Genomic DNA, 27,461 nt, shown 5'->3' on the forward strand with positions numbered 1-27,461 from the left:
TACAGAAAAAATATATTTATTATTCCAATAACTTATAAAAAGCATACACTTAAAGCTTAATAATTTAACACTTGTTATAGGTACTTACTTTCTAAATGTTCAATTTTCAAATATTCAGAAGATAAAGTTCATTTTAAGTAACAATTTAAAAGCTTAATTATAAAGAATTAATAATAATTAGTGCAACATTGATAACATTCATGAAACAATAAACATTCATATAAATAAATATTTCTGTCGCTAACATTAACAACATAATAAATTATTATATTGAATACACAATAACAGGATGGTTTTTTGTTACATATTCATAAGAAATTTCTTAAAATATAATAATATCTGATTACTGCAAAATAAGTTTATGTAAAATATTTTGTAAGTTTAAATGATTTTCTAAAAATCGTAGTCACAAATATTCTGAATAAACTAAAAAACTTCCTGAAGGTACAGCAAGAAAATTAAAAGCGATTTGGTCCTAGTAATATTTTAATAGTGTGCTGGTTATGTGAATGAAATTGATGAAATATGATACCAAATGAAAATAAACATATAAAAATACATATACATAATAGGTAATATTATGTATATCACAACAGCAGATCCTTGAATAGCTTTGCATAAGCGCTAACATATTAAAAATTAATACTCATAAAATCTCAAAATTGTATCCTTAAGTTTATTCTCTTGGCGAGGATTCAGGCAGAAGATCAAACCATAGAGTTTTCGCTTCACGGAAATCATACTGGTTCAGATGCACTAGTACCTAAAATAGAACAAGAAAGACATTTGTAGAAAAGGATTTGAAACTGTTGAGGCTATCCGCAATAGAATAGAATAAGTCCAACTACTATTACTAGGTCAGCTTTCAACTTGCATGCATTAACTACCCAGACGTTTGTAGATGTCTGCGCACACAGGCGTATGTTTGGGTAATTACATTTTAGATATAGCACGGCAGAGTAATACGATGAAATAGGTATTTACTTGGCCAATAACAGGGCTGCCGCCAAGGAAGCCTTTGTGTGTAGCGACGGTGACCTCGACTTGGCGCGAGTGCAACTCGGCCAGCGGGATCGCCCACTCGAACTGCTCGTCGAATTCCGGCATACAGCTGTCCTTTATCACCTAAATTAATACATTTGTTTTACAAATCTGATAAGATTTTTTCGAACTTAAGCCGTAGTGTAACTTAAGTCTTAAGTGGTACGTTTCTGTTCCGTACGTGATTTGCGCGAGCTTGTCCTGAGCGAAACTCGCCGCGCTCATGGCGAGGCGACGATAGACAAACGGACGGACGGACGGACAGGGAGTCTTTGTAATAGGGTCTCGTTGGCACCCTTCGGACACGGAACCCTAAAAAAGGTTATGGCAGTTTATTATTTATAAGTCATACACCTAATATTTACGTGACACCATACTGTAAAGAAAAGTTGCTAGGCGATACGTCACTATTTCATTGGTGTGTTACAAATAAAAGATGGATGCTCTTGGATTTGATTTTATTTCCATTCACACGACACAGACAGACATTGTATCAAGACAGCGATAGGTGACAAGTGACAAGTATGTGACAAGTGACAGATGACGTTAGGATATTACACAGACTAATACAATACCGTAACATCTCCCTTTTTTTTTTTTTTTTTTTAACACTAGGTACTAACTGTTAACAATTTTATTAAATTATGACAACGACAGATTTTTTATATTTTATAAACACAAGTATATACATAGTACAAGTACAACATTATTTTTTATAACACCACAAGAAAATCACTTATGACTATCCAGGCTGCATGGTTTACAACCTTTGCCTTTCTCGATACATTGACAGACTACTACTAAAATTGACATTTGTTTTTTGAACCTTTACCTTTCCTGAAAAATAATTTAAATACTAAGTACTAACATTTTGTTTACATCTTTAAATAATTGAAATACTAACAAACTTACTAACAAATAACAATTTCATTTTGTTTACATCTTTATAGGTATACTGACTGTGTTGTGTGCTGTGGAAAATGATATTATGTGTGTACTGACTGTTTAATGATAAACTGACGGTTTCTCCTAAACTGTCCTAGTTCACTATTTATTAGATAACTTCTAGGTTCAGGACCTATCTGGATAATAACTCCAGGAACCCATTTTTTGTGTTCAGGTTTGTGTTTAAATAAGATTTTATCACCTACATGTAATGGTTTAAGCATTTTTGTATGTTTATTATAATAAAATTTTGTGTATGACTTTTGTTTTTCATTTAATTTCTTTATTTTATTCATATCACAAAGCTTAGGTAGCAAGTTTTCTTTTCCAGTAGGAACTACTGTACGCAGTTGTCTAGACATACACAGCTCTGCTGGTGAATATTGACTTTGTTTAGGGGTATTTCTGTACAAAAGTAATGCTAAATACATATCAGATTTGTCAGTTTTACACTTAATTAACATATTTTTTATAGTTCCAATAGTCCTTTCAACTAAACCATTTGACCTACTTAAGTATGGACTAGAAGTTATGTGTTCTATGTCCCATTCTTGAGTGAATAACTTAAACTCTTTGCTATTAAACGGGGGGCCATTGTCTGTTATTGCAATCCTGCAAATTCCATGACGGGCCAATATTGACTTTAAATGTGTAATTACTTGGCTAGCTGAATAGCCTGATGTTAACTTGGCAAGTTCTATATACTTTGAATAATAGTCAACTACCATTAAGTATTTAGTTCGTTCAAATTCAAAAATATCTATACCAATTTTGTACCATGGTATGTTTTCATACTCATGTTGCATAATTGGTTCTTTACTATTATTTCGACGGTAAGATAGACAAATGTTACATTGACCTATATATTTTTCTATGTCATTTTGCATATTTGGCCAAAAGACTGTAGTTTTTGCTAGACGGATTGAGCTGTTTATACCTTGATGGGCAGAATGAATTAGTTTTAATATATACTCTCTCATTGACTCTGGGATTATAATGCAGTTAGATTTGAAGACAACGTTATCAATGACATATATTTGATCTTTGAGACTATAATAAGATTTGACTGACTGACTAACTGAACGCTTATGTTCAGGCCATCCGTTGTGACAATATTGAATTATTTGACTTAATGTTTGATCTTGGACTGTAGACTCTTGAATTTCTTTTAATTTCTCTGGACTGACTGACAAATTAGACATTATTATATTAACATGTAAATCTATATCTTGATCAACTTCTGACAAACAAGTTTCACTTAATGCTGCTCTAGACAAAGTATCTGCAATATATAAGTAACGACCAGGCTTGTATACAACAGTTAGATCATACGGCTGCAATCTAAGCATGATTCTTTGCAATCTTGGGGGAATGTCATATAGAGCTTTTTTGAAAAGAGTTATGAGAGGTTTGTGGTCTGTCTCCACTGTTATGTTATGACCATATATGTATTGGTGGTACTTAGTACAACCAAAGAGGACAGCTAGTAGTTCTTTCTCGATCTGCGAGTAGGACTGTTGTATTTTACTTAGAGAAGCAGATGAATATGCAATGGGTTGCTTGTCATGGGATAACACTGCACCCATGGCATCCTTCGATGCGTCTACAGATAAAATTATTTCCTTTTTAGGGTCATAGTATGTTAAGACAGGTGTTGAACAAATAACTTTTTTAATATTATTAAATTGAGACTCATGGTGCTCTGACCAATACCATTCAGTATTTTTTGATAAAAGTGCTCGCAAATGACTTATTTGCTGTGACAAATTTTTAATAAATGGACTAAGATAATTGATCATACCTAGGAATCTTTGAAGATCTGTTATATTTTTAGGACTTGGCATGTTACAAATAGCTTTTACTCTAGACTTATCAACTTGTACACCTTCTTTACTAAATATATGGCCTAAATATTTGACTTCTTTTTGACAAAACACAGACTTTTCTTTGTTAAATTTTACATTAATTTGACGTGCTCTTTCTAAGACTTTTTGTAACCGTTGATTATGTTCTTCTACAGTTCTACCATAAATAAGAAAATCATCCATCATAATTTTAACACCTTCAATATCACCAAATCTTTTTATCATTTCTCTATGAAATATTTCTGGAGCTGCATTAATACCAAAGGGTAACCTAGTGAATCTATATCGTCCAAAAGGTGTAATAAATGTACAGAGCTTAGAAGAAGCTTCTGACAACTTGAGCATCCAATAGCCTTTATTGGCATCTAATGTTGAAAAATACTGAGCTCCAGCAAGACTAGATTTAATTTCATCTAAGGTTGGAAATTGGAAATGTGATCTTAAAATTGACTGATTTAGCTTTCTAGGATCAATGCACAGACGTAATTTACCATTCTTTTTTGAGGTTAAGACTAGAGCGCTTACCCATTCAGTAGGCTCTTCAACTCGTTGTATGACTCCACTTTTTTCCATAGATTCTAGCTCTTGTTTTAGTGGTTGATGAAGACGGAATGGAACCCTTCTGCATGCCTCTATAGATGGAGTTGCATTAGGCTTCAAGGTTAGTTCGCATTGAAATTCTGTTAGACAACCTAAACCTTCAAACAAGTCCTTATTTGTATCAACTATATCTTGACATGTTAAATTCTGGAAAGAAACACTATTAATTTTTCTTATTAAATTTAAAGTTTTACAGGTATCCCTACCTATAATATTTTGACTTTTCATGTCGACAATATGAAAGTTAACTGTATATGACTTATTTTTATGAATCACTGACAAATTGCATTGACCTACCAGGGGGATAATTTCTCCACTGTATGTAGAAAGTGTGTTCTTACTTTTGTGTATGTTGGAAAGTGGCAGATTTAATGAGTTGTATGTGTGAATGGATAGAATATTTGTGTCTGCTCCAGTGTCTAATAAAAAATTTACCTGTATTTGGTTTATACATAGATCAATATTCCAAGGTTTTGACAAATTAGACTTATCATCCTGTATACAGTAGACAGAACCAACATAAAACAAAGATTCATTATTTACAGACTGATTTTCACAATTGACTACTTTTACTTGATGTGAACGGCAAAACTGAGCGAAATGATTGGACTTATTACACTTTCTGCACTTGACACCTTGAGCTGGGCACTTGAATCTATGTACCTGACCGCACCGACCACATGATGTATTCCTCTGACTTGACGTTGATGGTGTGCGTTGACGTCTTTGCTGTGACTGGTGTCTGGACCTGTTTCTATGGGAAGAGTCTCTGCGACTTGGTGATCTTGACACGCGTCCTATGAAATGTAATGATGCGTCTTCCAATGCTTTTGCTTGTTGTTTAGTAGACTCACAGCGCTTGGCTATGTTTATTGCCTCCTCTAGGGTGTTCGGTTTTTCAATTAGAATCCTTTCTTTATAGTAAGTGTTGTTGCAGTTCCAGCTAAATATGTCTCTGAGCAAGCTTTCACGTATGTCACCAAATTCACAAGTGTGACTTAAATTTTTTAGATCCGTGACATAGGTGTCTATAGATTCATTTGGTAGTTGTTTCCTGCTAAATAATTTATGCCTTTCTATCGTGACGTTTATTTTCGGAGTGAAATACTGTGTAAATTTGTTACAGAGATCGCCAAAACTAACTTTTTCGATATCTAGGTCAAATGAGTAAAAAATTTCCAGACAATCTGATCCGATGAACTGCAAGAGAATGGCTGTTTTACGTGCATCTTCGGCTTCATCTAAATTATTTGCCTTTAAATAGACTTTCAGTCGTGTGAGCCATTTTTTCCATAACAATGGGACGTTGTTACCTTCAACGATGAACGGCGGCAGGGTCATGCCTACTGGCAATGGCGTCATGGCGTGGCTGGTTGACGACTCGCTGTGACCTGGTGGTCTTCTAGGCTTTGTGTTCACAAAATCTTCGTCCTGCATTGTTTTTCTTTATTGTGATCCCTGTTCTGGCACCATATTTCATTGGTGTGTTACAAATAAAAGATGGATGCTCTTGGATTTGATTTTATTTCCATTCACACGACACAGACAGACATTGTATCAAGACAGCGATAGGTGATAAGTGACAAGTATGTGACAAGTGACAGATGACGTTAGGATATTACACAGACTAATACAATACCGTAACAGTCACATGTACGAGTATGTTAACTGGCTGGGGGTTGGAGCCGCAGTTGAAGCCTCCCACAGAACCTGATGCAATTTCAAAAGTTTTATAAATTCCCAAACTGATGCAGTCAGGAATCGACCCCACAACCTATGATGTGGAATAGAGGAAAATGTGTTATTCGAAAATCGACAGTAAAAACAGAACTTACCTGAGTCTTACGTTTTGAATCCTTAGAACGGCCAGGCAGTAAATACAGCTTTACATAAGGATCAGGCACATTGGTTGGGTCCTTTAGAGGTATATTCCTGTGAATAAATTAATATAAAATGAATGTAGAATATTAATCGCAAAGAGGAAGATAGATTTTGAAAGTATGTTTACTCACATTATTTTATGTACAACCACATACAGGATTTGATTTTGCATACTATAACGAAGAGATAACAGGATGCGACCAAGGCCAGCTTCACCCGCTGACCTGTGAATTACAAATTCGTTTAGTTGTATTCTTCATTGTCGAGGGTTGTGATTACTTCCATTAATCTCATAATGGTAAGAGTTCTCTTGAAATAATAAAGTGGTCGTTAAAATAATTCCGCACACAACTCCAATAGGAGAACGAGATTTAAGTTTTATAGTTATTTTCAGACGATCAGCGTCGAACCCTTTGGCCGCCCAAAGAGTAGGTTAACATCTTAAAACTAGGCTATCACCACTTTTGTCAAGCTGTATTAATTTAAAAGTTTCTTACGTGGTCAATGAAGAGGTCCTGTGAACTAATTTCGGTGATTCGCGCTCATATGGCATTTGACTTTCTTGAGGCACATCTGTGAAATACAAAAGATCTAAAGACAATGCAGGTTTGAATTAAAAAATATATATATATTAAAAAAAAAATTACGAACTTTGGACTCAATTTTAGCAGTTTTAGGTCGTTTTGCTTGGAAAGAAGTTCAACTTTGCATTGAGCCAAAACATCTGGACTAAAAATTTTTTTTTCATTTATCAGAAGTAGCAGTTTTGTTATATTTAAACTTACCAACTTCTTTAATAATTTCTTCAACTGGAACAGATTTATTCGATGTATCATCTGTAGTTGTTGATGGAAATGTTGTTGAAACATGGGACGGGTTGGTTGGGTTGAATCCGGAATCCTCCAAGTTTTGGAGGTCGCTATTAGTCGTTGTAACTGATGCGTTTGCTGAAACTGATTTCATTGAATTATTGTATTATGATTTTACATAAATATTTTAGACATGTCTATACTACGATATAACTACAGAATTGCTGTTTCGCAAATCCTTTAGTAACATAACTATAGTGCCTGTCACATTTCATGATTCAACCGTCAGCCAAACCGCTTTTAATTGCATCATTACTTACCATCAGGTGTGATCAAGGGCTAACTGGCATCAGAATAAAGAAAAATACATACGGGTGCCGGGCGGCGTGAGAGGGACAAGGGGAGCAGTCGCGGGTCCATCTGTGCTCTCGGCGGGGGCGGAGGGCAATAGAGGCTCGGTCTCATTAGGTACTGTTGGCGTTTCTTCCTCGACGTCTTCCTCTTTGATTGCTTCTTTGAGGATCTGCGACAGACAAACCAGCAAAAGTATGAAAGCAATAAGTACATAGTAAAAATGCGGAAGTCAAACATACTTTTGAATTATAGGGTGTAGGGTTGGTTTGTACAAATATACTATGCGAAGGATGATAGCCAAGCGGAGACAGCGGTGATAGTGGTTAACACGTCGACCTGCTAGTCTGGGGTTCATCCCATGCATCTACCCCTGGTTTGGAATCCCTTTCCCACCAAGAAGAACCAGCGGGAAACTATGTATTATTTGTTAGTTGATGTGCCTTATAAACAGTAGGTATACAATTTTAAAAAGTTGGTAAGAACTTGGCGGTTGCTGTCTTGAAGATGTTGTGTTAACCCAACTGTAGATTTCAAGCTAAATAGGTGGTGTAGTTTATTCCTTCGTGGACGAAATTATGTAATTGTATATAATTGTAACAGTCCAAATTCTCTAACTACCCAGCTAATTTCTTCAGTATTTCTTTATCTCATATTTTTTAATAATTCTTTCTGGATGCAGAATATATAGAAAAAGATATATTTTTAAATACTTCCTCACCTTTAATTGCAAGCCTAAGATGATTTTGGATTCAGGACCAGATTTTTGTAAGTTCATTGGTTGGTTCACCATAGTTAGATTGTTTTGTTTCAATAACGAAGATATTCCAAAGGTGAGCTGTCCGAGTTGACTGCCAGTCTTTTGGTCCATAACCTAGAAAAACGATTGGTTGATATAACAGAATATTTTAGGGCGAATTCGACTGATAAATAAATGATAAATGATCTTCAGATTGATGATGATAGATGATCTGATTGACCGTTTTGTGCTAATTAACTTAATTGCAGTGGCAGGTTGCCGTCCGGCAATGACTAGCGTACCGGTAAGATACTGTGTAAAAATACCTAGATAAGCTTTAACTAAACTGCCATACTCACTCCAAATTTTGCTTTTGCTTAATGTTTTTGATACGATGATTACAATCAAGGGTTAACTTGACATACTTTATGTCATTTCTGAGTATGTTCTTTCTTAGAAGTTTATAGTAACTTGCAGTATCAGATTGAAGAGCTGGGATCCGCAGTCCAACGATTTTTTGAAACTTTCTACATTATTTTTATACATTAAAAGCTACATTATCACTTACTTTGATATCACACAAATGAATCACAATATGAGGGCAGGGGCGTGGCATAGCTTCAAAAACCTACGTAAATTATAACTTCAAGCGAAGTATAACACGTTTGGCACGGCCGCCATATATTAAGTGGATACCTTAATTTCCATCACATCAATTTCTGGATTCTGCACGAGGAAAGAATATCCGATCTCGTAGACGGGGCTATCGGTGCGCATCTGCACTGCCGTGTTCTCAGTTTTCTTGCACACAGTTACTGTGAGGTAGGGGTCTGGTCGAGAACCGGGGCGGGCGTTCTGTTTGATAAAATCATAATGGAAATAGCACTTTGCCCAATTACTCAAGCATTAGGATAAAATTTAAGAGTCAATCAGCAGGACACTGAAACGTATATTACCACTACTTAAAAACTTATTAAGGCCTCATTTACACGAGAGCTTTTTTAACGGAAGTTAAATATTGGATAGAAGTTAAATAAGTACAAAAACTAAGAGCCGGTTTCACTTGTTAACTGTCGGGCCCGGATTTTTATCGGATGTTCCAGTGGCAGAACTTTTTATTTGAAGCTATTCACACTTGTGATGCAATGTGACCTCACAATGCGTGCCATCTCAAGAAGCACTGCTTTCCGTATATAAATTTTTTCTGAATAATAATATTGTCATACGCATTTTAAGTTAGGTTTTCCATCGAAGGAAATAAGACAGTTGAATAGACCAAAAAGAAAGAAAACAGAAAAGATCATATTTTTCTACTTACCGGTAAATGCTTGCAAGAATCAATGTACACAGACACTACTGCCGAACTAAGTTCTGCGTTCTTTACTAGCTGTGTCTCCGTTATAGCCTACAGAACAAACAAATTCATAATGACTATATGGACAGCGTTCAAGCTAACTGGAAAAATATTTTTTAATACAGTTGCTCAAAAAGTGGCGTATTACAGGGACGTATAGCATTCGGGATGTGGGCTATTACATACTCGTGCTTTTTCTTTACCTTTCCCGCACTCGTGCTTTTTCTTTCCCAACTGTCAAAATATTAAAAAGAAAAACCAACCATGAAGTTTTTACTAAAAAAATTCATAGAAGTTTTTATGATTCATGCAAATACGTATTTCTAATAAGAAGCTACTAATTTGTTTCAATATCAGATTTAATGATTTGATTGAATGAGTTTGGTTAAGTTTCATTTCATTTCATCTCATTAAATTTCATTTTCATTTCATATCAATAAAAAACTTCTACTGAAGACTTGGCTGTATGGACATAGTTCCTTTGCCTACCAGAATGGGTGAAGAAAAAAAAATCTCTGCTTATATTCTACGGTTGGCGCCATTTTTCAGAAATTTTCTTTGCGAGTTTAGTTGTTGGTTGTCTAAAATGAGTAATTTCGACCCTAGTTTTTTATATCTATTAACAATAAAGTTGTTTTAAATTAAATTAAGTTAGTTGAGTTTATTGTGTTTTTATTATTTTATTAAATTGCTTCATTTTTTCGCAACTGTATTAAAAATAGTCGTTCAGTACACGTGCGGAACCGTCATTGCAACTCGTTCCGACTGTCAACCCTCGCCTTCAGCTACGCCTCGGCTCGGGTAGACATTTGTCGGAACTCTTTGCAATGACAGCCTTTCCGCACTTGTAATGAAATATACTATTAGGCACCATATCCACGGGCGAGGGAATTGCAACGAGTCCGATCTTGTCGCCGATAGTATCGCCTTGTGAAGAATGGTCCTTAACCCCCCCGTCCACACACTGCCCGTGCGGCATGTGGTGTGACCGCGTTACTCGCATGTTCCTCGTTCTCGTATACCTCATATACCTCGTTCATGCCCATCGCTCCCTATTTTGTCGGTAAGTATGCAATAGCGCGCACGCTGCCACCGTTTCGACGTCCATCGCGTTGCAAAGGCAAGCGATCTAGTGCGGCGGCGTCGCGATTAATTGCGCGAGTAGAGCAGTATGTGGACGGGGGGTCAGAGTTGTATCAGATTTGGTGGCACGGCGATACTATCGCCGCGATTCTCTCGTCTGTGAAAATGGCGTCTTAGGAGCCGCGTTGGACATGTTTATTTCCCGCGTTGTGTTTGCCCGAGCCTTTTATTAGATTTTAGCTTATACAATACTTACGTGACTAAGGTCCAACAAATTAGTGGATAATCCGTGCCATGATAGACGCAAATGGACTTTTCCTGTCTTCGCTTGTTGAAGCGTTTGCCACTAGAATATACACAATATTTAAGTATTATATTTCGTTCATGAAAACACTTCTCAGAGAATGTTCATATACTTTGTTTGAATTTTGAACCTAAGCTACGACTCTGTATCATGTGTATAGGTTTCCGGACTGTTGACTATTAATTAAATTCATGGCTCGTCCTTTTTTAATACTAAACAGAAATAGATGCAGATACTCTAAAATTTAGTTTAGAGAGAAACATAAGAATCGGACCAATATCTCACATCCTAATAATAAAAGTTATGTAGTTATTAGTTATACAAGGGTTTGTCTTCTTTTTTTGAATGTCAAATGGCTAGAACGTTTATTAGTAAGGCTGTATATCAATCAAATTGTATTATAATGGCAACTACATCTTACCGTATCAAGACGACCGGCGCGCACTACTTGAGAGATGTCTAAAATGCACCTGCAAAATAATGTTTAATCAAATAAGTAGGTAACAATATAAAATTATTCCTTCGTTGTTGGTAAATAAGTTAAGTACTTATGTTAAACAATTTTACAACAGTTAGGATGTTAGAATGCAAAGCATTTTCTGGATGACAAACCGAACAGAAAGGTTGAAACAAATTATTATATAGGTATTAACGATTAGTCTTGAGGTTAGAAAAACTAAGATTTAGAGGGAAATTAATGAAATGTTATCTGAATTAAGAAAACTAAAATCACGTGTAGAGATATATGTGTGTGTATTTAAAGCAAGTTGGTTTGCAAGAAAAAATTGTGACAGTCGTGCTGTGAATTGCGAGCATTTCAAATAAATTAATTTATTTTGCGGATGGTTTTGGATAAGTGGTTCATTTAGTCGTTTTTATTTGATATTGGTTTTATGAGATGTATGATTAATACAATACATTCACGCTAAGGACAGTATGATGTATGGATGTCATTAATGTATGGTATGGAATAATGATGATTTATTTTAGAGTAGGTACATTCAGTTACATACAAATGACTTTCTGTTTATTGATGAAATTTTAGGTTTATTTTGGAGTATAAGTAAGTTCCATAATTTATTTTTAAAATAAAAATGCACGCATTAAAACAAATTAATTAATATTAACACAGTTTTTCAAAATTTTAATGAAATAGTTTTAGCAAATAAAATGAGCATCCTCCGCCCCTTATCGCTGCAACAACTGAGCCTAAAATTTTGAAAAAAAAAAACAGTAAATCTATGGTCTTAAAATAAAATTGTAAATCTCTCAATATTGTGCATACAAACTTTCATATTCATCGTACGGCTTTAGAACGCTCTCCATGCGAGTTCAACTCGCACGGGTTCTCTTCAATAGGTATGAAATCTACGTAGGTGCCGAAATGTTTATCTAGCATGTATGAACACAACTGCCGCACATGCAGTGTGCATGCGTGTGCGCGATGACGATGGCGACTCATACGTGTTAGCGGCAACCGACCTGCCCAGCTTCTCATCCCTGCCCGCCCGGTCCCAGTCGAAAAGCTGCACGGTAGCGCTCGTGACGCTCCGGCGTAGCACAGACTGTCACAACCCACCACGTTATGTACTTATATAATACACACAAAATAATAATAAAAGCGCAAAACAACCTCAGATTAGGAATATTAGTTTTGCCAAAAACGCTTGCTTTGAGGAAAATGTCAGTAAAATGTTATGTTAAAATAACATAATATAAATAAATACTTAATAAAATATTAAAATTAAAATAACCCATCAAGACTAAAATCAGAACAACAATTGACTAGTTCTGTCGTTTAGCCGAATGTGTATCAATCGCAAAACTAAATCCACACAAAATCACGAAACCCAGTTGAGATGTAAGTAATAAATATAATTAAGTTTTAATGGGAACAAACATTTAGGAATCTCCATATTACTGGCCATGAATGTCCAAAATTTTAACGCACATTCACACAAAGGTGTTTATTTCGTACATTTCTAAATAATAGAGTGGGACGGCAAAATACCAAGCCAATAACACAGAGTTCGTATTAGCCTTTTAAAGGTAATATGAAGATTCATAGAGCGGGGTCACGCAAAACAAAATGGCGAAATGTTTGAGGCGCTCGAGACGCCAGGGTCTGAACGGACCTGCCGAGATAGTCATCATTCTGGATGCCCATTCCCGGGTCCCAGTCCCACACCTCGCACTGCATCACCTGACCCTTTCTTGAACTTATTAGCGCCTTTGGAAAAATGACATTTTATTAACAAAAACTCAAGAAATTCTAAGTTTAAATTGTGACGTCCATGTTTCTGGTCAATAAATGTACGGCTTTAAAACTGTTAGGATAGTAGTCTATGACAGGGCTCGTTAATAATACATGACGCACGTTGCATTATAAAATACTTTTCAAAAACAAGTCCAGCTCGTACAAATACAAGCTATCGCGATATCGTCGACATTAATAAAAACTTGCATGGTTCGAGTGGATAGGCAACTTCTAGTCAAGTAACTTACATTGCATTGGCATTCTTTTGTTACCAACAATAATTACTTCACAAAATATAAACACCAGCAAGACAATTTTAGCTTATTTCTAACCATTCCTTTGTTTTTCAAACACGACACAACTGCTTTGAATGCTAAGAAGTTTAAAAAATTACAATCTAGGTTGTGATCCAATACATACCTTTAGACATAAATACGCTTATGTAAAAACAAAACGATAAATAAAATAAAATATATAATTAAATAGGCAGATAAGCATTTAAGGCATTGCAACAACAGTTGAAAACTTAAGAACACTGCAAACACCAATAAAATTATGTTAAAAAGAATTTATATAAAAGAAAGGAAGATAGATAGGTATGCAATGTTCAATAATTTTCGCAACAAAATTATTTACACCAAAAGCAACTCCAATACGGTCTAAGAAAATCCACACGAGCCACCCACCCATATTACATATCATTGATAGCACCCATGCCAAATATCATGGATTCCAATAGATAGTTTTAACACTGATTCATTATCAGTATTAATGATGTTAAATGTAATTTTCTTTAACCGCACCGTATTATTTATTGTGAGTCAAAATTAATATCTACACTTCACAAGCGGCACACCTTGCTCTACTAGCATTACCAACTACCAGATGCAAATGCAGCCTAAATGTGAGGAATTTCACGGAGTACATTCTTCAAGTTTGAACCTCATTCTGATAGACTGATAAAGTTAAAGTAGCCAAGCATAGCACCTACCCGCTCGCTTCCCAACCAACGAACCCGTGACCTCCACCGCACTCACCTGCCGAGCTTGTCATCGTCGTTGCCCTCGTCCTTGTCGAAAACTTCAATTTCCAACGCTTGGCCCAGTGATTGCATTATACGCGCCTTTACGCCAAACACGCATAGTCCCACGCAAACATAAGTAAGGAAAACAAAATCATTTCTCTTACATTTTTAGTCAATTTCATAAAGCGAAAGAAAAAACTAGGCGCACAGTTATAGTACTTTTTGGTACAAAGCGTTAAAAGTAAAAACCAATTTGGAAAAAAAGAATAACAAGAGAAAGATTAACTCTCAATATTTTAAACCTTAATTTATTTATTAAACTACAATAACGTGGGACATGAATAAGAAACACTATTATATTGTGGTGGAGTTACAGAGTTGATTTGTAATTTGAAATTTAGACCAATGTAATATAAAAAATAGCATAAATTAATAATTAAATAAAGAATTGGATTTTCCATTTATTTAGCACAAGCTTTAAGGAGAATAAAAATCTGAAATAAATGTTAGATTATATAATTTGCAGTAGAAAATCTTACTCATTGTAGTATACATTATTAATATATTATTACATGTTTACTACTTGCATCTATTGCATTTGTTGAGCACTTTAAAAATATATCATAAGATTTTCTATATTATAAATGAACAAAGATACAAAAGATATTGGGTGTATCTATTATTTTAACAACAACATAATGATATGATAATATCATGGGAAGTTTGATTGTTTAACGTTTTAAACGGCATGCCAATTTACAAAATAATTGCACAATTTTTTTTAATAATACTTACCAATAAGACTCAAATAAAACCATGCAACATAAAGTTAAATTTCCACAAATTAGTATCTTAATGAAGACACTTTATTTTTTTAACTGAGAATATCTGAATCACACACAAAACCTATTTTCATTCAATTAAAAAGTAAAAAAACTTTTGTACCCTTTTTCGTATCATTTACATGCAAAGCTTCAATTCTATTACAAATAGCAAACATAAATACTATAAGGAAACATAAATTATAAGTGTTAGTATGATTATGATAAGTTAGGGTAAGTAAAATACATACAATGCACATGTTGTAAAATGCATTTTTCACTTGCAAATTCTGAGCATTTAGGGAAAAACAATGTTTAATTTAAAGGTAAAAAAAGAAAATGTAAATAATCGACACTTTGAAAGATCATAGTACTCACCGATGGACCATATTATTGTTATAATCATATCAAGAAGAACACATCCTAAAATTTGGAAAATGCGACTCAAAGGTAAAGATGTGTCCGCTAATCGAATCTAGAAGCGTTGGATTATTAATAAAATTGTAAACAGATACAAAGAATTAACAATCAGTAAGACAGAATTTAAAAATATGTGCATTAACCATAACCGTGCACTAAGAATTACTGCTAAAGTACAAGTATTAAGTATTGAATAAGGGAAGAAAAAGGTGGAAAAGGAATCACTTACCTCACACCAGAACTCCCATCGCGGATTGATATTGTTATCAATATGCTTGGTCTTCCATTGTTGAGCACCAACTGTTATGATCGCATAGGGATCCGACTTACCCTTACCTGTTAAACAATTAAGAGTATAAAGTATAAACCAAACATTAAATGTAAGAAGTATAGATTTATTGGCTGTGGTATTCCGAGAAACAGATGGCAATAAAGCCCTCCCAGAATCAAAGAATCAAATCATAGATATAGTTTTTAAACTAGAAGCAATTACATAATATTTTTGTAAACTTATTTGCGGTTTTTTACTTCCTTATTAGCTTGTCTCGCTGAACAGGGTATAATGAATTAGGTCGCAATTACTTTTGTAAGTTTTACTTACGGTAAGTAGCTTACATAGTTAATTTAAGACAATTTTTTTTCTCTCGTCTGTCTTTACAAAGATTAGCCAATGTCAAGTTTGTAGTTATTTACAAGTTAGGCAAACTATATAAGTATGGACTTCCTCTGTGCCAGCGCTCGCCGACATGGGCGCGGCGCCCCCCTAGAGCGCTTCCCAGTCAGTTCCAGTATGGTTCCAGCACCAAAAAACACCAGTGAAACACAAAAACCGGCCACTTTTAACAAAAAAAAAAAAAAACACTCCAAAAAGGCACCGCACGCGCGCCAGCAAACGCTAACACAGACGAAGTCCTACGACAAAACTAATGTTAACACTCTGATAAATATTATTTACATCCCTACAGGGTTAAAAAAACTTATCATAAATGGTTATGGCGTACTTACCCAACATAGACACATCTTTTCTCATGAGATTCTGGGCTTGAACCAGATGAATCCTAAGTACGCCCTGAAAAGTAAGTCTCGTTATATTTTCGAAAAAATTATACCTGTCCGAAGTCGGTGGGACCACCGATCGGACCGTCCGATTCCGGTCATACACCTCTAACTTTTCGGAATTATATGCGTTTTAAGCAATTAAACATCACTTGCTTTAACGGCGAAGGAAAGGATCGTGAGGGAACCTGCATGTATGAGTTCACCATAATATTCTGAAAGGTATGTGTTCACTTGATTTGCACTTAACTAGCTTGGACCTTCTTTCGAGAGGAGACCCGTGCTCAGTAGTGAACCGGCGATAGGTTGTTGATAATGATGGGATGTTGATTTCTGTCAGTTTTTTGAGTATGATTGGATAAAAGATAAGAATGTAATTTGGATCCATTTAGTACAAAATGCAATACTTACTTCCGGTTCGGGCATGCGTAGATCAACTGTTGGGATTTCGTCGCTCAGTTTTATTGGCAACTTATTTGGCAACACCATCATCTTTGCTACTTGTTCGACAATGCACCGGCGAAGTAAGTCACTGAAAAAATTGATTAAGCATACTTTAGATGTACCATAGTAGATACGGAAATGACAAATAAAAGTATGTCAAGAAATTGAGATAAATCATAAATACTTATTAAATGAAAGGTGTTACTTATATTATAAATTGTATATTATATTATAGGAATGTAAAGTACACAAATACCGATATATAGCATACAATTTATGATATAAATATGACCCGTTCGTTCATGTTAGTATTTTCAAGAGTAGGTACTAGGTAGATGGTTTTTACCTAGTTTGTTATTATTTTTGGACTTCGTCTTGTTTACCTAAAGCCGGGCATGTCGAGAATGTCCACAGCGCCGACGAGGTTGAAGTCGATAGAAGGGTTGTTGAGAAAGAACAGTTGAAGTCCGCCCACTAGTGGTATTTTGCTGATCAAAGGCTTCATCACCACGCGCATCATCCCATGGATCTAGATGATGATGACATTAAAGGTTTAAACTTAGTTCAGACTGAGGAGGACCAGCGCGGAATGTAAGACATGAAATGCGAATTGATATGTGTTTATGCGACTGCCTACACAAAAAACGCGTCGTTATAAGTTTATTGTCTCAATCGGCACAAGCAAATCGTTTCACGTATTCATATACATAATAATTATTTTACTAAGTTTCAAGTAAGTATCTAGTGCTTTTTTTTTGGAATTTTTTATAAAAATTATATGATATGGATAGAATATTAAACAATATAAAGTCCATTGAAAATATAAAGAATGAACAGGACTCCAACTCCTGTCGGAGGGGTGCAGCTGTCTCCAAAAGAGGAAACATTAAAAAAAGGTATCTAATTGCTAAAGACAAGGAATCTTTCATTGGAAATCTTACCTGAAGATCTTTAATGCCTCCGCGAATCCGTTGAAGAATGAATGATATATCACAGTCCCCTGCATAGCTGGAACATTAAAAATTATAGGTAGAGAAAAACTTTTTTTTACTCAGTTACAAGCTAGGCCTTGACTGCAATTTTCATCTGCTAGGTGATTCGCTAACTCAGTATCTAACACTGAATGATAGCCACCGAGGATGGTTGGTTCTATATGCTGCTTCACAGGATATAAAAAAAAATATTTTCATAGAAAACCTTAAATGAATTAAAAATAAGCTTGATGGCTATCATTCAGTGTTACACAATGAGCTAGCGAACCAACCCGCTGGTGGTAAGTGATGATGCACTCTGATGGAAGCGGGCTAATCTAGGTAGAAGCAGTATAGTAGTTTTTATAAACTCATACCCATTTAGTATCTACACAGCATCATACCGGAACGCTAAATCGCTTCCAACGAGAAAATAGAATTAGTAGAAACGTTCAGTAGCCGGTATCATACATCATAGCATAGCCCCAGAACATGTAAACTTAATTGAATGTGGCTTTGTTTAAAATTTTAATGCATCGTTGATAGTTTCGTCACTATGCACCTACAATGTTATTTTATTACTAATCACACCTGCATACATGATAGTGACTAAGGGATTACTCATTGGTGTGTACCCAAGAAAGTAAACTTACAATATGTCCACATCCATGATGATCTCATCCCTCGAAAGGTTCTTATCGTAGACTTTAACGCCTCCGACGCGCGGCGCCTACGAACAAACTCCATTCTAGTTATCGCTAACAAAACAATTGTAATTGTTCTATTAGCAACGCTAATTAAACTTTCATTTTTTAACTAACTCTTTATAAACAGCTCTTAAATTACTGTGTCCAAATCCTCCATTTTCTAATTTAAAATATTTTCATATGAGTGATATCATCTTTCAAGAATTTTAAAATGTTTGCAAGGACATTTTAAATAGGAAACCATTATTGGTTGGATGAACCATCAATTGGTGGATGAGTCATTAAGTTTATTTTAATAACAAATAGAATGGAAAAAAGGAACAATTGTATGCAGAATAATCGTTACTCCTATCACGTCCCGTACCTTTTACATCCTATATCAATCGAGCGTGCTACCGCGACCATACTTTAAGTACAAAGACGGTACATTCGGGTTCATTTTGATATTTTTAAGAAAAATGATAAAATATGATTGTTTAACTTACAATAGTACCCAGGATCATTCTTTCGAATTTAAATCCATTTAGTTTATAATTTGCCAAACTCTCGGCCACCGCTGGCTCTATCGATTCTTTTAGAAGAGTTCTAGCGTAGTGGTTTACATTAGGCCATACTTGAAGCAAAATCTGGAGGAAAAATTCAATAGATGATTTATTATGCACACATTTTGTGTTACCATTTTGATTTTATTTCATAAATGAACTTACTCTATTCAGCCACTCTGCTCTTTCGACATCCGGAAAGAATACCTATAAAAAAGATAAAACTATAAAATCTTTTCAAGTGTTAAGTATATAGGTAAAATCGCTTAAATGATGCATTGATTAATCAGCATTCACAATTCTTAACTTATATATATTTCAAATGAAATTACTAAATATTACAGCTTTTAACTGCTCTTGACCTGGGCATAACATAACGTAATAGTTTCAGATTCAGTTAATATACCTAACATACAAAAAGTTTATGTGAAATACGGTCATTTCGGTAAATTAAAAAATTCATTAGATTATTTAATGTATTCGGTCACAGTCGAAAATCTGATCATTCCATACGAACACTAATTTAAAAATACAGCAGTTTACCCAAGCAGGTAGATCATCTAATCGTGCAAGAACGATATCCTTCTCGGAAGACAGCGCAGCAGATTTGGCGAGGTTGCGACGGTATTCGCTGTCTTTGCGCCACTGGTCGCGCATCACGGAGAGAACCACGGGGCCAAGCAACCATGCTACACTCCATTGCATGTAACCCACTAAGTAAACTGCACCTACTATTGCCACCTACAAATAAATCAATGGATACAATTTGCACTGCTTGACGGAAATCCGGATATTCAATTGATTTATTTCTAAAAGTTTTATAAAAGGATATTTTGGTTATATCTCGCATTTATAATAAGTTTGATGACATGGAATTGATTAGTGCTTCAAGATTCTTTACAATGATTCTATTTTATTTTTCTGGTTTATATGTACTTGATATAGCCTTTACTATATATGCTAGGTTAACACAAGGTTTGCCCTGAAACCTTGGCCCAGTTACTAGAAAACAGTAAAGCCACATAATATATTTTTTGTCTAGACTCTCTAGAGTCTAGACTAATGCAGAAAAACGGTTTTGCATTTCTATAGCCACAGGAGTTTGTAACTAGCTAAGTAGCTTCTGACTTCCTGTCCAGTAGGAATAATTTTAGCCTTGTGATGTCATTCTTATTGTTATCATTAAACATACTGTGACTACATTGCTTACCACAATAGGAAAACATTATTAGGTACTCCTTTTTAAAAATACAGAAAGTTAATTGGTTAGGCCTCCTACGCACTGGCGACCATAGACGCGGCCAGGCCGCCGCGGCTATGGTCGCCGGTGCGTAGGCAAGCGCGACATGTGGACGGCCGAAAAATTTGCAGTCGACTTCCAAGGATGTGTCAAGATGGACGTGCAGAAGATAATCACGCTAACTGTGCTTGTGTATTTACTACGAAAACGAAAACGGAAGATTTCACGTAAAAGACAGTTTTGGGTGCATCCATTACTTTGCGAGAGAAAGACTAAAGGATTATATTATACTTATTTTTTGGATTTAAAAATGTATGAGAAGAGATTCTTTAATTACATGAGAATGTCAACGAATACTTTTAACCTGTTACTGGATACAATAAAACCAAAAATTACTGGAACTGGTAACAACTATCGGAAATGCATTCCAGCAGAAGAAAAATTAGTAATAACAATAAGGTAAGCTTTTTCTTTTTTAAATACAGAATGTTTAAAAAATACGTGATATATTTTAAAGGATGTTTCGGAATGGAGTATTGTGTACAGGAAAAATAAAAATAATGTGATAGGGCCTTTTTTTTTACTTAAACTGCTAAACGGATTTTTTGTAAATTTGAATTATACAAGACTTGATTCTGAATCACCCTAAACCACCACTGTTGCGTTTTTCACAACAACCTGTATAATTCATTGACCAAGGTTTTGCCACTTTAAAAAATTTATGAACTATTGTTCAGTAGTATTCTACTTTACGACTTTGAAAAGGAGAGGAAAAGGGCTTGCTTATAACATGTTTTTAAATATTAAAAAACTGAAGTAGATAATCAAATTATTTGTATTTTCATAACTTAAAAAATGGCAATTGTGAACAATTAATCATTCAAATTGGGAAATAGGTCTATCATTTCTGAATTTTGAGAAATATCAGAATAATGAGTATGAGTATCGCTGTAATTTGAATCATCTGATATCCTGTTGGTAGTAGAATAACCTGAATAACTCGGTCGATGCGGGTCATATTCTTGGTCGTTAAGAGTATTGAAATTACTTGAATAGTTTATGCGCGCTGTTGTAGGTGTACAGTTCGGTTGGTATTTTTCTATAATTTCCATGATTTCCATTTTCGCTTTGGTCTTCATTGCAGCAGGGATTGTTTGAAATCTTTCGAGGAGGGATAAAAGAAACAATCTGTCACAATTTGAATCATTCTGTGTAGTCGCTATGGTCTTATGCAGAACTGAAATTAGAGGGTCTGTATCGGATTCTTCGTTTGGTATTTTTTTCTTCCTTTTTGTTCTAAGCGACTTTGATGCAGACTGTTGAGTCTCAAGATCAGAAGATCTTGCACTTTCATTTTCTTGACTTGCCTCTTCGAGACTATTTTCTGTTGCGTTTGTGTCCAGCACTGATTTCAAAAACAGTAATTGGTTGAAATAGGTGTATTGTGATTTACGTTTTGCAGCAGAACCACTTTTGACATCTTTAAGACGGCGCAGCTCTCTTGTGAAACAGTCTCTAAGGTTTTTCCATCTTTTTTGGAGAGTAATGCCTGTAAATCAATAAATAAATGTAGTACATATTACAAAACTAATATTATGTTTATTAATGTGAATTTTATTTTCAGGTATTTGGCTACTGGGTGTTCTTTATCTCATATAAGTCATGAATACCGTATAGGGCTTCCTACAGTATCGGAAATAGTATTTGATGTTTGTGAAGCAATATGGGAGATATTAAAACCAATTGTGATGCCACAATTGACCAGAGATAAGTGGATTCAAACGGCTGAAGGTTTTCAAAAATACGCCCAATTTCCTAATTGCATCGGAGCCATCGACGGCAAGCACATTAGAGTTATCAAACCACAACATTCGGGATCTCTTTATTACAATTACAAGAATTATTTTTCAATCGTGTTACTTGCAATATGTGATGTAAATTATAAATTTCTTTACGTAGATATTGGAGCATACGGCAAATGCAGTGATTCGTCAATTTACAAAGACTCTGTATTTTATCATAGGCTCTTAAATAATGATCTCGATATTCCGAGCAATAACCCCATCAAAGAAAATGGCCAATCAATGCCGTTCGTTTTAGTGGGTGATGAGGCGTTTTCACTATCGGAACATATGATGCGACCGTATGCTGGGAGAAACTTGAATAATGTAAAGACTAATTTTAATTATCGACTATCCCGTGCCCGCCGCTATATTGAATGTACATTTGGAATATTAGCCAATAAATGGCAGATTCTTCACCGACCCCTAAACGTCAAGAAAGAATTTGCAGTTGTGATTATAAAAGCTCTATGTGTGCTTCATAATTTTGTGCGAGAAAGAGACGGATATGATTTCAAGGACACGTTAACTGTACCAGAGGCTTTATTAGAAATACCTGCATGTTTACCTAATAGAGCAAATAGAACATCAACCGAATATCGAGATATATTCGCAAACTACTTCAGTACCGATGGTCGCTTGCCCTGGCACAATTTGTAAATATATGGGTGCTCGCCGCGAGCCGCCATTGCGCGCCGTAAACAAAATGGCGTCGAACGCACATGCGGTATGAGTAATCTTTTTAAAAAGTTATTCCAATCATTACGAAAACCTGGGAAATTTTAGCAAATAATTGTCAAAACTCATGTGCAAAGCGAAAAATAGTAGAAATAAAATAGTTATACTTTTGACAATTACCTATTTGCTAAAATTTCTTAGATTTTGAATGAACGGAACAACTTTAAAAAAAAATCACTCATGTCACATATACGTGTCGAATGCTACTACAGCACCTGCTGCGTTTATTGTAGTTCATCGCATTATTAATTTACTTAGGCATAATAAAATAAAATACTAACCAAGTTCTGCCTTTTCTTTATCTTCCATGGATTCACCGCCAAATATATCGACCACTTCAAGCCACAACTGCCGCTTAACATCTTTATTGGAGTAATCATTTGATGCTAAATCCCATAAACCTCTTCTATTTTCAACTTCAATTATGAACCTTTCCGTGTCGAAATTGGCCATTGTAAAATAATCACTCTGTAGCTAGCTACACGTCTGGTCGCCGCGGCCGATGCGGTAGCACTGATGAATTTTAATACAGAAGTGATGTTCTCGACGGCCACGATTGGTCGCTGGTCGCGTGGCATCAAATTGGACGCCGCGGCCAACGGTGGCCGCTGGTCGCTGGCCGCTAAGTGCGTAGGGGCTATAGCGATTGCCATATAAAGTCCAGAATTCACTGGCCGCCGCGGCCAGGTCGCGGCGACCATGGTCGCCAGTGCGTAGGAGGCCTTAAGTTAATATCAGTGAGATTTTACAAAAAGCTATGAAAATGTAACTTATTATGTTTCTTAAACCCAATTAATTGCAAAATAAATTCATATGCAATATTTATATATATATTTTTTTTAAATAGTAATACTGTAATTGATGGGGTTTGGACTTGGTTAATTCATCCAAAGGTTTGGACTGGAATTATTCTTTGGGATTTCAGTCTGTTTTAACCGTTGAGTTATTGAGACTTTCAAATATAACAGAATTACTAAATGAAGTTTCAAGAATAATGTAAAACATTCCTACAGCTGCACTGATATAATGACCTTTTGTGAAACTACCCATAAGTCTATAACATAAAACACTACTATGACTGACTGACAGACAACACCTAGCCTAAGTTGAAACAGGATCTAGAAACTTGAAAAAGATGTAAGTTATCTGTAATATAACTAAGAAGTAAGAGAAATTCCAAGAGGATCCTTAAAAATCTAAATCAACGCAAACAGAGTTGTGGGAGGCAATTATCATATAGTAGTGTAGTATAAAATAATAATTTTTAAGTACATATTCTAGTTTTATGAAAAAGATTGTCTAAAAGTATTCCAAATATTAGGTAATGTATTCAAATAGGGTAAATCAACCAATAGGTCAAACAGGGTATAGCCTAACTTTTTAACTAATTAGCTGCTTTATCAGGTAACTTTTGAAATTACAGGTATCAAGCACATGAGAAAAAAAAGGTCAAATACCTGATTAGTGATTCAGGACCTGTTATCAAATACAAGGTTATTGTGACTCATATAATATGTTTGAGATTACTTTGTATGAGCCAGTTAATTTTAGAAATGCATAGACACATAAAGAAGAATATTTAATAAAAGATTAGATCGAGCCTGCAATTTTATCCAAATGGATTTAGGTTTTTTATAAATCCTGTGTGGAATTCTTAGATTTTACAGGATACAAGCTATATCTGTACCACAGAACATCAAGCCTAGCCCATATTAGTGGGGAAATTAATATCATTTTAGGTTTTTAATTTAGTAAGATGAACGTTTTATATTTACTTTAGATTTCCAATATGTCCAGATATAAAACAAAGACAGAATAATGTAACAAAATGAGATGAAAATTGATTTTTCAAGGCAAGAAATGTTATAACTTATAGGTATACTATAATGCTCTCGTCATTTTACTGAACATATCCGCTGCGGCGGAATATTCATAAATATAAACATAAGTAAATACATACATAGACTGTTAACATTTGTATCTACCCACTTACCTTTTTAAAAAATCTATAAATTATAGATAATACACCTGGATCTTCATCTCGGTTCACTGGGAGCGCGAATTTACTGGTTGTTGTCATTTTATTGTCGCTTGCCTAAAATAGTAAATAAATCTTATGAACAGAACCTTACTATACTGTAGAAAATTGGATATAACTTATCTAAAAAGTAACTCGTTAAATCGTTTTAAGGTGGGCGTTTCGACGGGCCTGCCCGCGAAATTCTAATTTAATTTGGTTTTTCGCAATTTGTAAATTAATACGACAACGTAGGCTTAAGAAATTATCTCTAGTTCGACTAATTTGTGAGAATAGTCGATACTAGAGCTAATTTCTTAAACTGGACCCTTTCAAGTAAAGATTTTTATATAGACCTGAGGATAATACTGCCGTCGTCGCAATTAAAATGCCATAAGTCTACGTTGTCGTATTAGTTTACAAATTGCGAAAAACCAAATTAAATTTGAATTTCGCGGGCAGGCCCGTCTCATGCCCCTTAATTATTTATTTTCAACAAGTCCCTATATCCCATTAAATTACATATTTATGTAGGTATTGCGATGAGTCCTTGATGAGTCATTATTATTTTTAAACCATACCAAAACAATTTCGGTAAGGTACAAGCTGGAAGAACTTAAATTAATTAATAATAATTGCAAACATACCATGCTGTACAATGCACACGACGCGTTGCCGCAAAATAACTACTAAGCACAAATATAACATAAACTACAGGATAGGGTAAAATTTATGGATTACCGGATCTATCAAATGGTGTTATTTTCGTCACACTATAAAATTGTGATCGCTTTCCGTATTTTATATATTTTACAGTAATTTTAGGACACAATTCAATTTAATCTGATTGGAACATGGAACAATCACAGATACGTAACAGATGAATTTTGTACTTGCTTAAATTGATTTCAAAACAGAAAAATGTAGGGTCCGTAATCCGATTTTCATTTTGCTCGACTCGAACGAATCGTTTTCAAATTTCAATGCGTCAAGTCAATGTCAATAATACTGTCATTATTTGTCACTGTCAAGTCAAAATAAACCTTTTTTTTTCTCTCTCGTCTGGCTTTACAAAGATTAGCCAATGTCAAGTTTGTATATTATAGTTATTTGTAACAAGTTAGGGAAACTATTTAAGGGGCATGAGACCGGCCTGCCCACGAAATTCAAATTTATTTTGGTTTTTCGCAATTTGTAAACTAATATGACAACGCATAGGCTTATGGTTATTTTATTTGTGATAATAACAATATCATCCTCACAGGTTTATATAAAAATGTTTACTGGAAAGGGTCCAGTTTGAGAAATTAATACTAGTATCGACTAATTTGTGAGAATAGTCGATACTATACACACGCGCAGCACCCGGTTAGAGCGTTTCTCAGTCATTTTTAACTATTTTAACAAAAAAAAAACTCCAAAAAGCCAGAGCACGCGCGCCAGCTAACACCAACACAGACGAAGTCAAATGAATCTTGGATCTCGGTCTCCCTGAGAGCGGACCCGCCACAGATCCGATCTCTCGATTTGACTCGATCGATATCAATTTGAAATGTACTCACCATTACTTTCAATGACTTTATTACTTTAGTCAAAACCTTCCGTTTCGCTACTAATAATATTCTAAGCTCCGAGCAATAAAAAACAATAAGCTGAAGATTGACTTTACCATTTGTTTGTAATGTAGCCGTATCACCGTATCGTAACAAGTCAATCTCCAGTTTTAGGTTCCGTTCATTCATGAATATGTTGCCATATTGATGTTATTGAACTTGGATGAAATGTGGAATGCCACTGGAATGTGATCAGCGGACAGCGATATAAATGTAAACTAGATGCGGTGTTTCATAGTAGCAACATGTTCCAACGAATTGCGGCAAATACATTGCAAGTCAACCCAGTATAATATTGTAGTGTTTGACGCAGTCTCTACAGACCAGTTATCCAGACAGTCTGTACCAACTACCAAGGAACATATTTACTCTTATAGGGAGTCTGCACTTGACTCGAAACGTGCGCACGTCGTGTAGATACGGCGATATATTTACACGTTTTTGTACCTACCCATTTTATTCAAAATTGGGGGGGGGGCTGATGCCATCCTTTTCATAATGGTCCCTGTGATAAAAGATTGTGCTCATGAACGTATTATACCTCTATGATTGTGCTCATAAATTGTGCTAGATATGCCTGTCAAGTCAATGCTATGGATAAAAAAAAGACTTTCTTTAAATAAGTAATTATATATTTTATTTAAGACGCTCCAAGTTTCGAATGGCCTCGAGCATTTGGTTCCCTCTCGCCCCTCTACACCTCGACATTAATTTACTTTAATTTTTACCGCCATCTAGTGGCGGTAAACTGTACTACGGCTACAGGTCAACCAAGTTAACAACCTCAACATTGGCGAA

General features: G+C 35.1%; 3 protein-coding genes across 7 annotated transcripts; 1 reads left to right on the top strand and 2 right to left on the bottom strand.

The window, feature by feature from the left end:
* Positions 1-26,036, bottom strand: LOC123864289 (extended synaptotagmin-1). 5 transcript variants are annotated; one of them, XM_045904619.1, is made up of 24 exons: positions 25,792-26,036; positions 25,027-25,128; positions 19,758-19,955; positions 19,380-19,421; positions 19,158-19,298; positions 18,619-18,695; positions 17,936-18,002; positions 17,378-17,523; positions 16,962-17,082; positions 16,500-16,563; positions 15,724-15,830; positions 13,108-13,202; positions 11,394-11,442; positions 10,925-11,014; positions 9,550-9,636; positions 8,928-9,086; positions 8,214-8,366; positions 7,514-7,664; positions 7,118-7,285; positions 6,830-6,905; positions 6,464-6,556; positions 6,287-6,383; positions 985-1,125; positions 1-763 (listed from the first exon to the last, which is right to left on the bottom strand). In XM_045904619.1, the coding sequence occupies exons 2-24, from the start codon at positions 25,111-25,113 to the stop codon at positions 677-679; spliced, it is 2,496 nt and encodes an 831-aa protein (XP_045760575.1). In that variant the 5' UTR covers positions 25,114-25,128; positions 25,792-26,036; the 3' UTR covers positions 1-676. The 5 variants fall into 5 exon arrangements, with proteins under 5 accessions (XP_045760575.1, XP_045760574.1, XP_045760572.1 ...); XM_045904618.1 differs by lacking the exon at positions 13,108-13,202 and adding an exon at positions 12,455-12,537 and having other exon boundaries at positions 25,698-26,036; XM_045904616.1 differs by having other exon boundaries at positions 7,118-7,288; positions 7,517-7,664; positions 25,698-26,036.
* Positions 20,483-23,317, top strand: LOC123864312 (protein ALP1-like). The gene is made up of 2 exons (XM_045904668.1): positions 20,483-20,913; positions 22,079-23,317. The coding sequence occupies exons 1-2, from the start codon at positions 20,561-20,563 to the stop codon at positions 22,953-22,955; spliced, it is 1,230 nt and encodes a 409-aa protein (XP_045760624.1). The 5' UTR covers positions 20,483-20,560; the 3' UTR covers positions 22,956-23,317.
* Positions 21,272-23,760, bottom strand: LOC123864321. The gene is made up of 2 exons (XM_045904676.1): positions 23,315-23,760; positions 21,272-22,003 (listed from the first exon to the last, which is right to left on the bottom strand). Exons 1-2 carry the CDS (start codon positions 23,484-23,486, stop codon positions 21,327-21,329), a joined length of 849 nt encoding a protein of 282 aa, XP_045760632.1. The 5' UTR covers positions 23,487-23,760; the 3' UTR covers positions 21,272-21,326.
* Positions 26,037-27,461: the final 1,425 nt, after the last annotated feature.

Source organism: Maniola jurtina, chromosome 4 (genome assembly GCF_905333055.1).
Source record: "Maniola jurtina chromosome 4, ilManJurt1.1, whole genome shotgun sequence".
Lineage (NCBI taxonomy): Eukaryota > Metazoa > Arthropoda > Insecta > Lepidoptera > Nymphalidae > Maniola > Maniola jurtina.

What these genes read in the sequence shown, in the direction of transcription:
- LOC123864321 (XM_045904676.1), bottom strand. Translation starts at nt 23,486, where the DNA reads ATGGCCAATTTCGACACGGAAAGGTTCATAATTGAAGTTGAAAATAGA. An exon ending in TAAAGAAAAGGCAGAACTTG is followed by an intron (nt 22,004 to 23,314) that starts GTTAGTATTTTA and finishes ATTGATTTACAG; the next exon opens with GCATTACTCTCCAAAAAAGA.
- LOC123864289 (XM_045904616.1), bottom strand. An exon ending in GAATGATCCTGGGTACTATT is followed by an intron (nt 18,696 to 19,157) that starts GTAAGTTAAACA and finishes GTTTGTTCGTAG; the next exon opens with GCGCCGCGCGTCGGAGGCGT. An exon ending in CTCGACATGCCCGGCTTTAG is followed by an intron (nt 17,083 to 17,377) that starts GTAAACAAGACG and finishes CAATTTTTTCAG; the next exon opens with TGACTTACTTCGCCGGTGCA.
- LOC123864312 (XM_045904668.1), top strand. Translation starts at nt 20,561, where the DNA reads ATGTGGACGGCCGAAAAATTTGCAGTCGACTTCCAAGGATGTGTCAAG. An exon ending in AAATTAGTAATAACAATAAG is followed by an intron (nt 20,914 to 22,078) that starts GTAAGCTTTTTC and finishes TTTTATTTTCAG; the next exon opens with GTATTTGGCTACTGGGTGTT.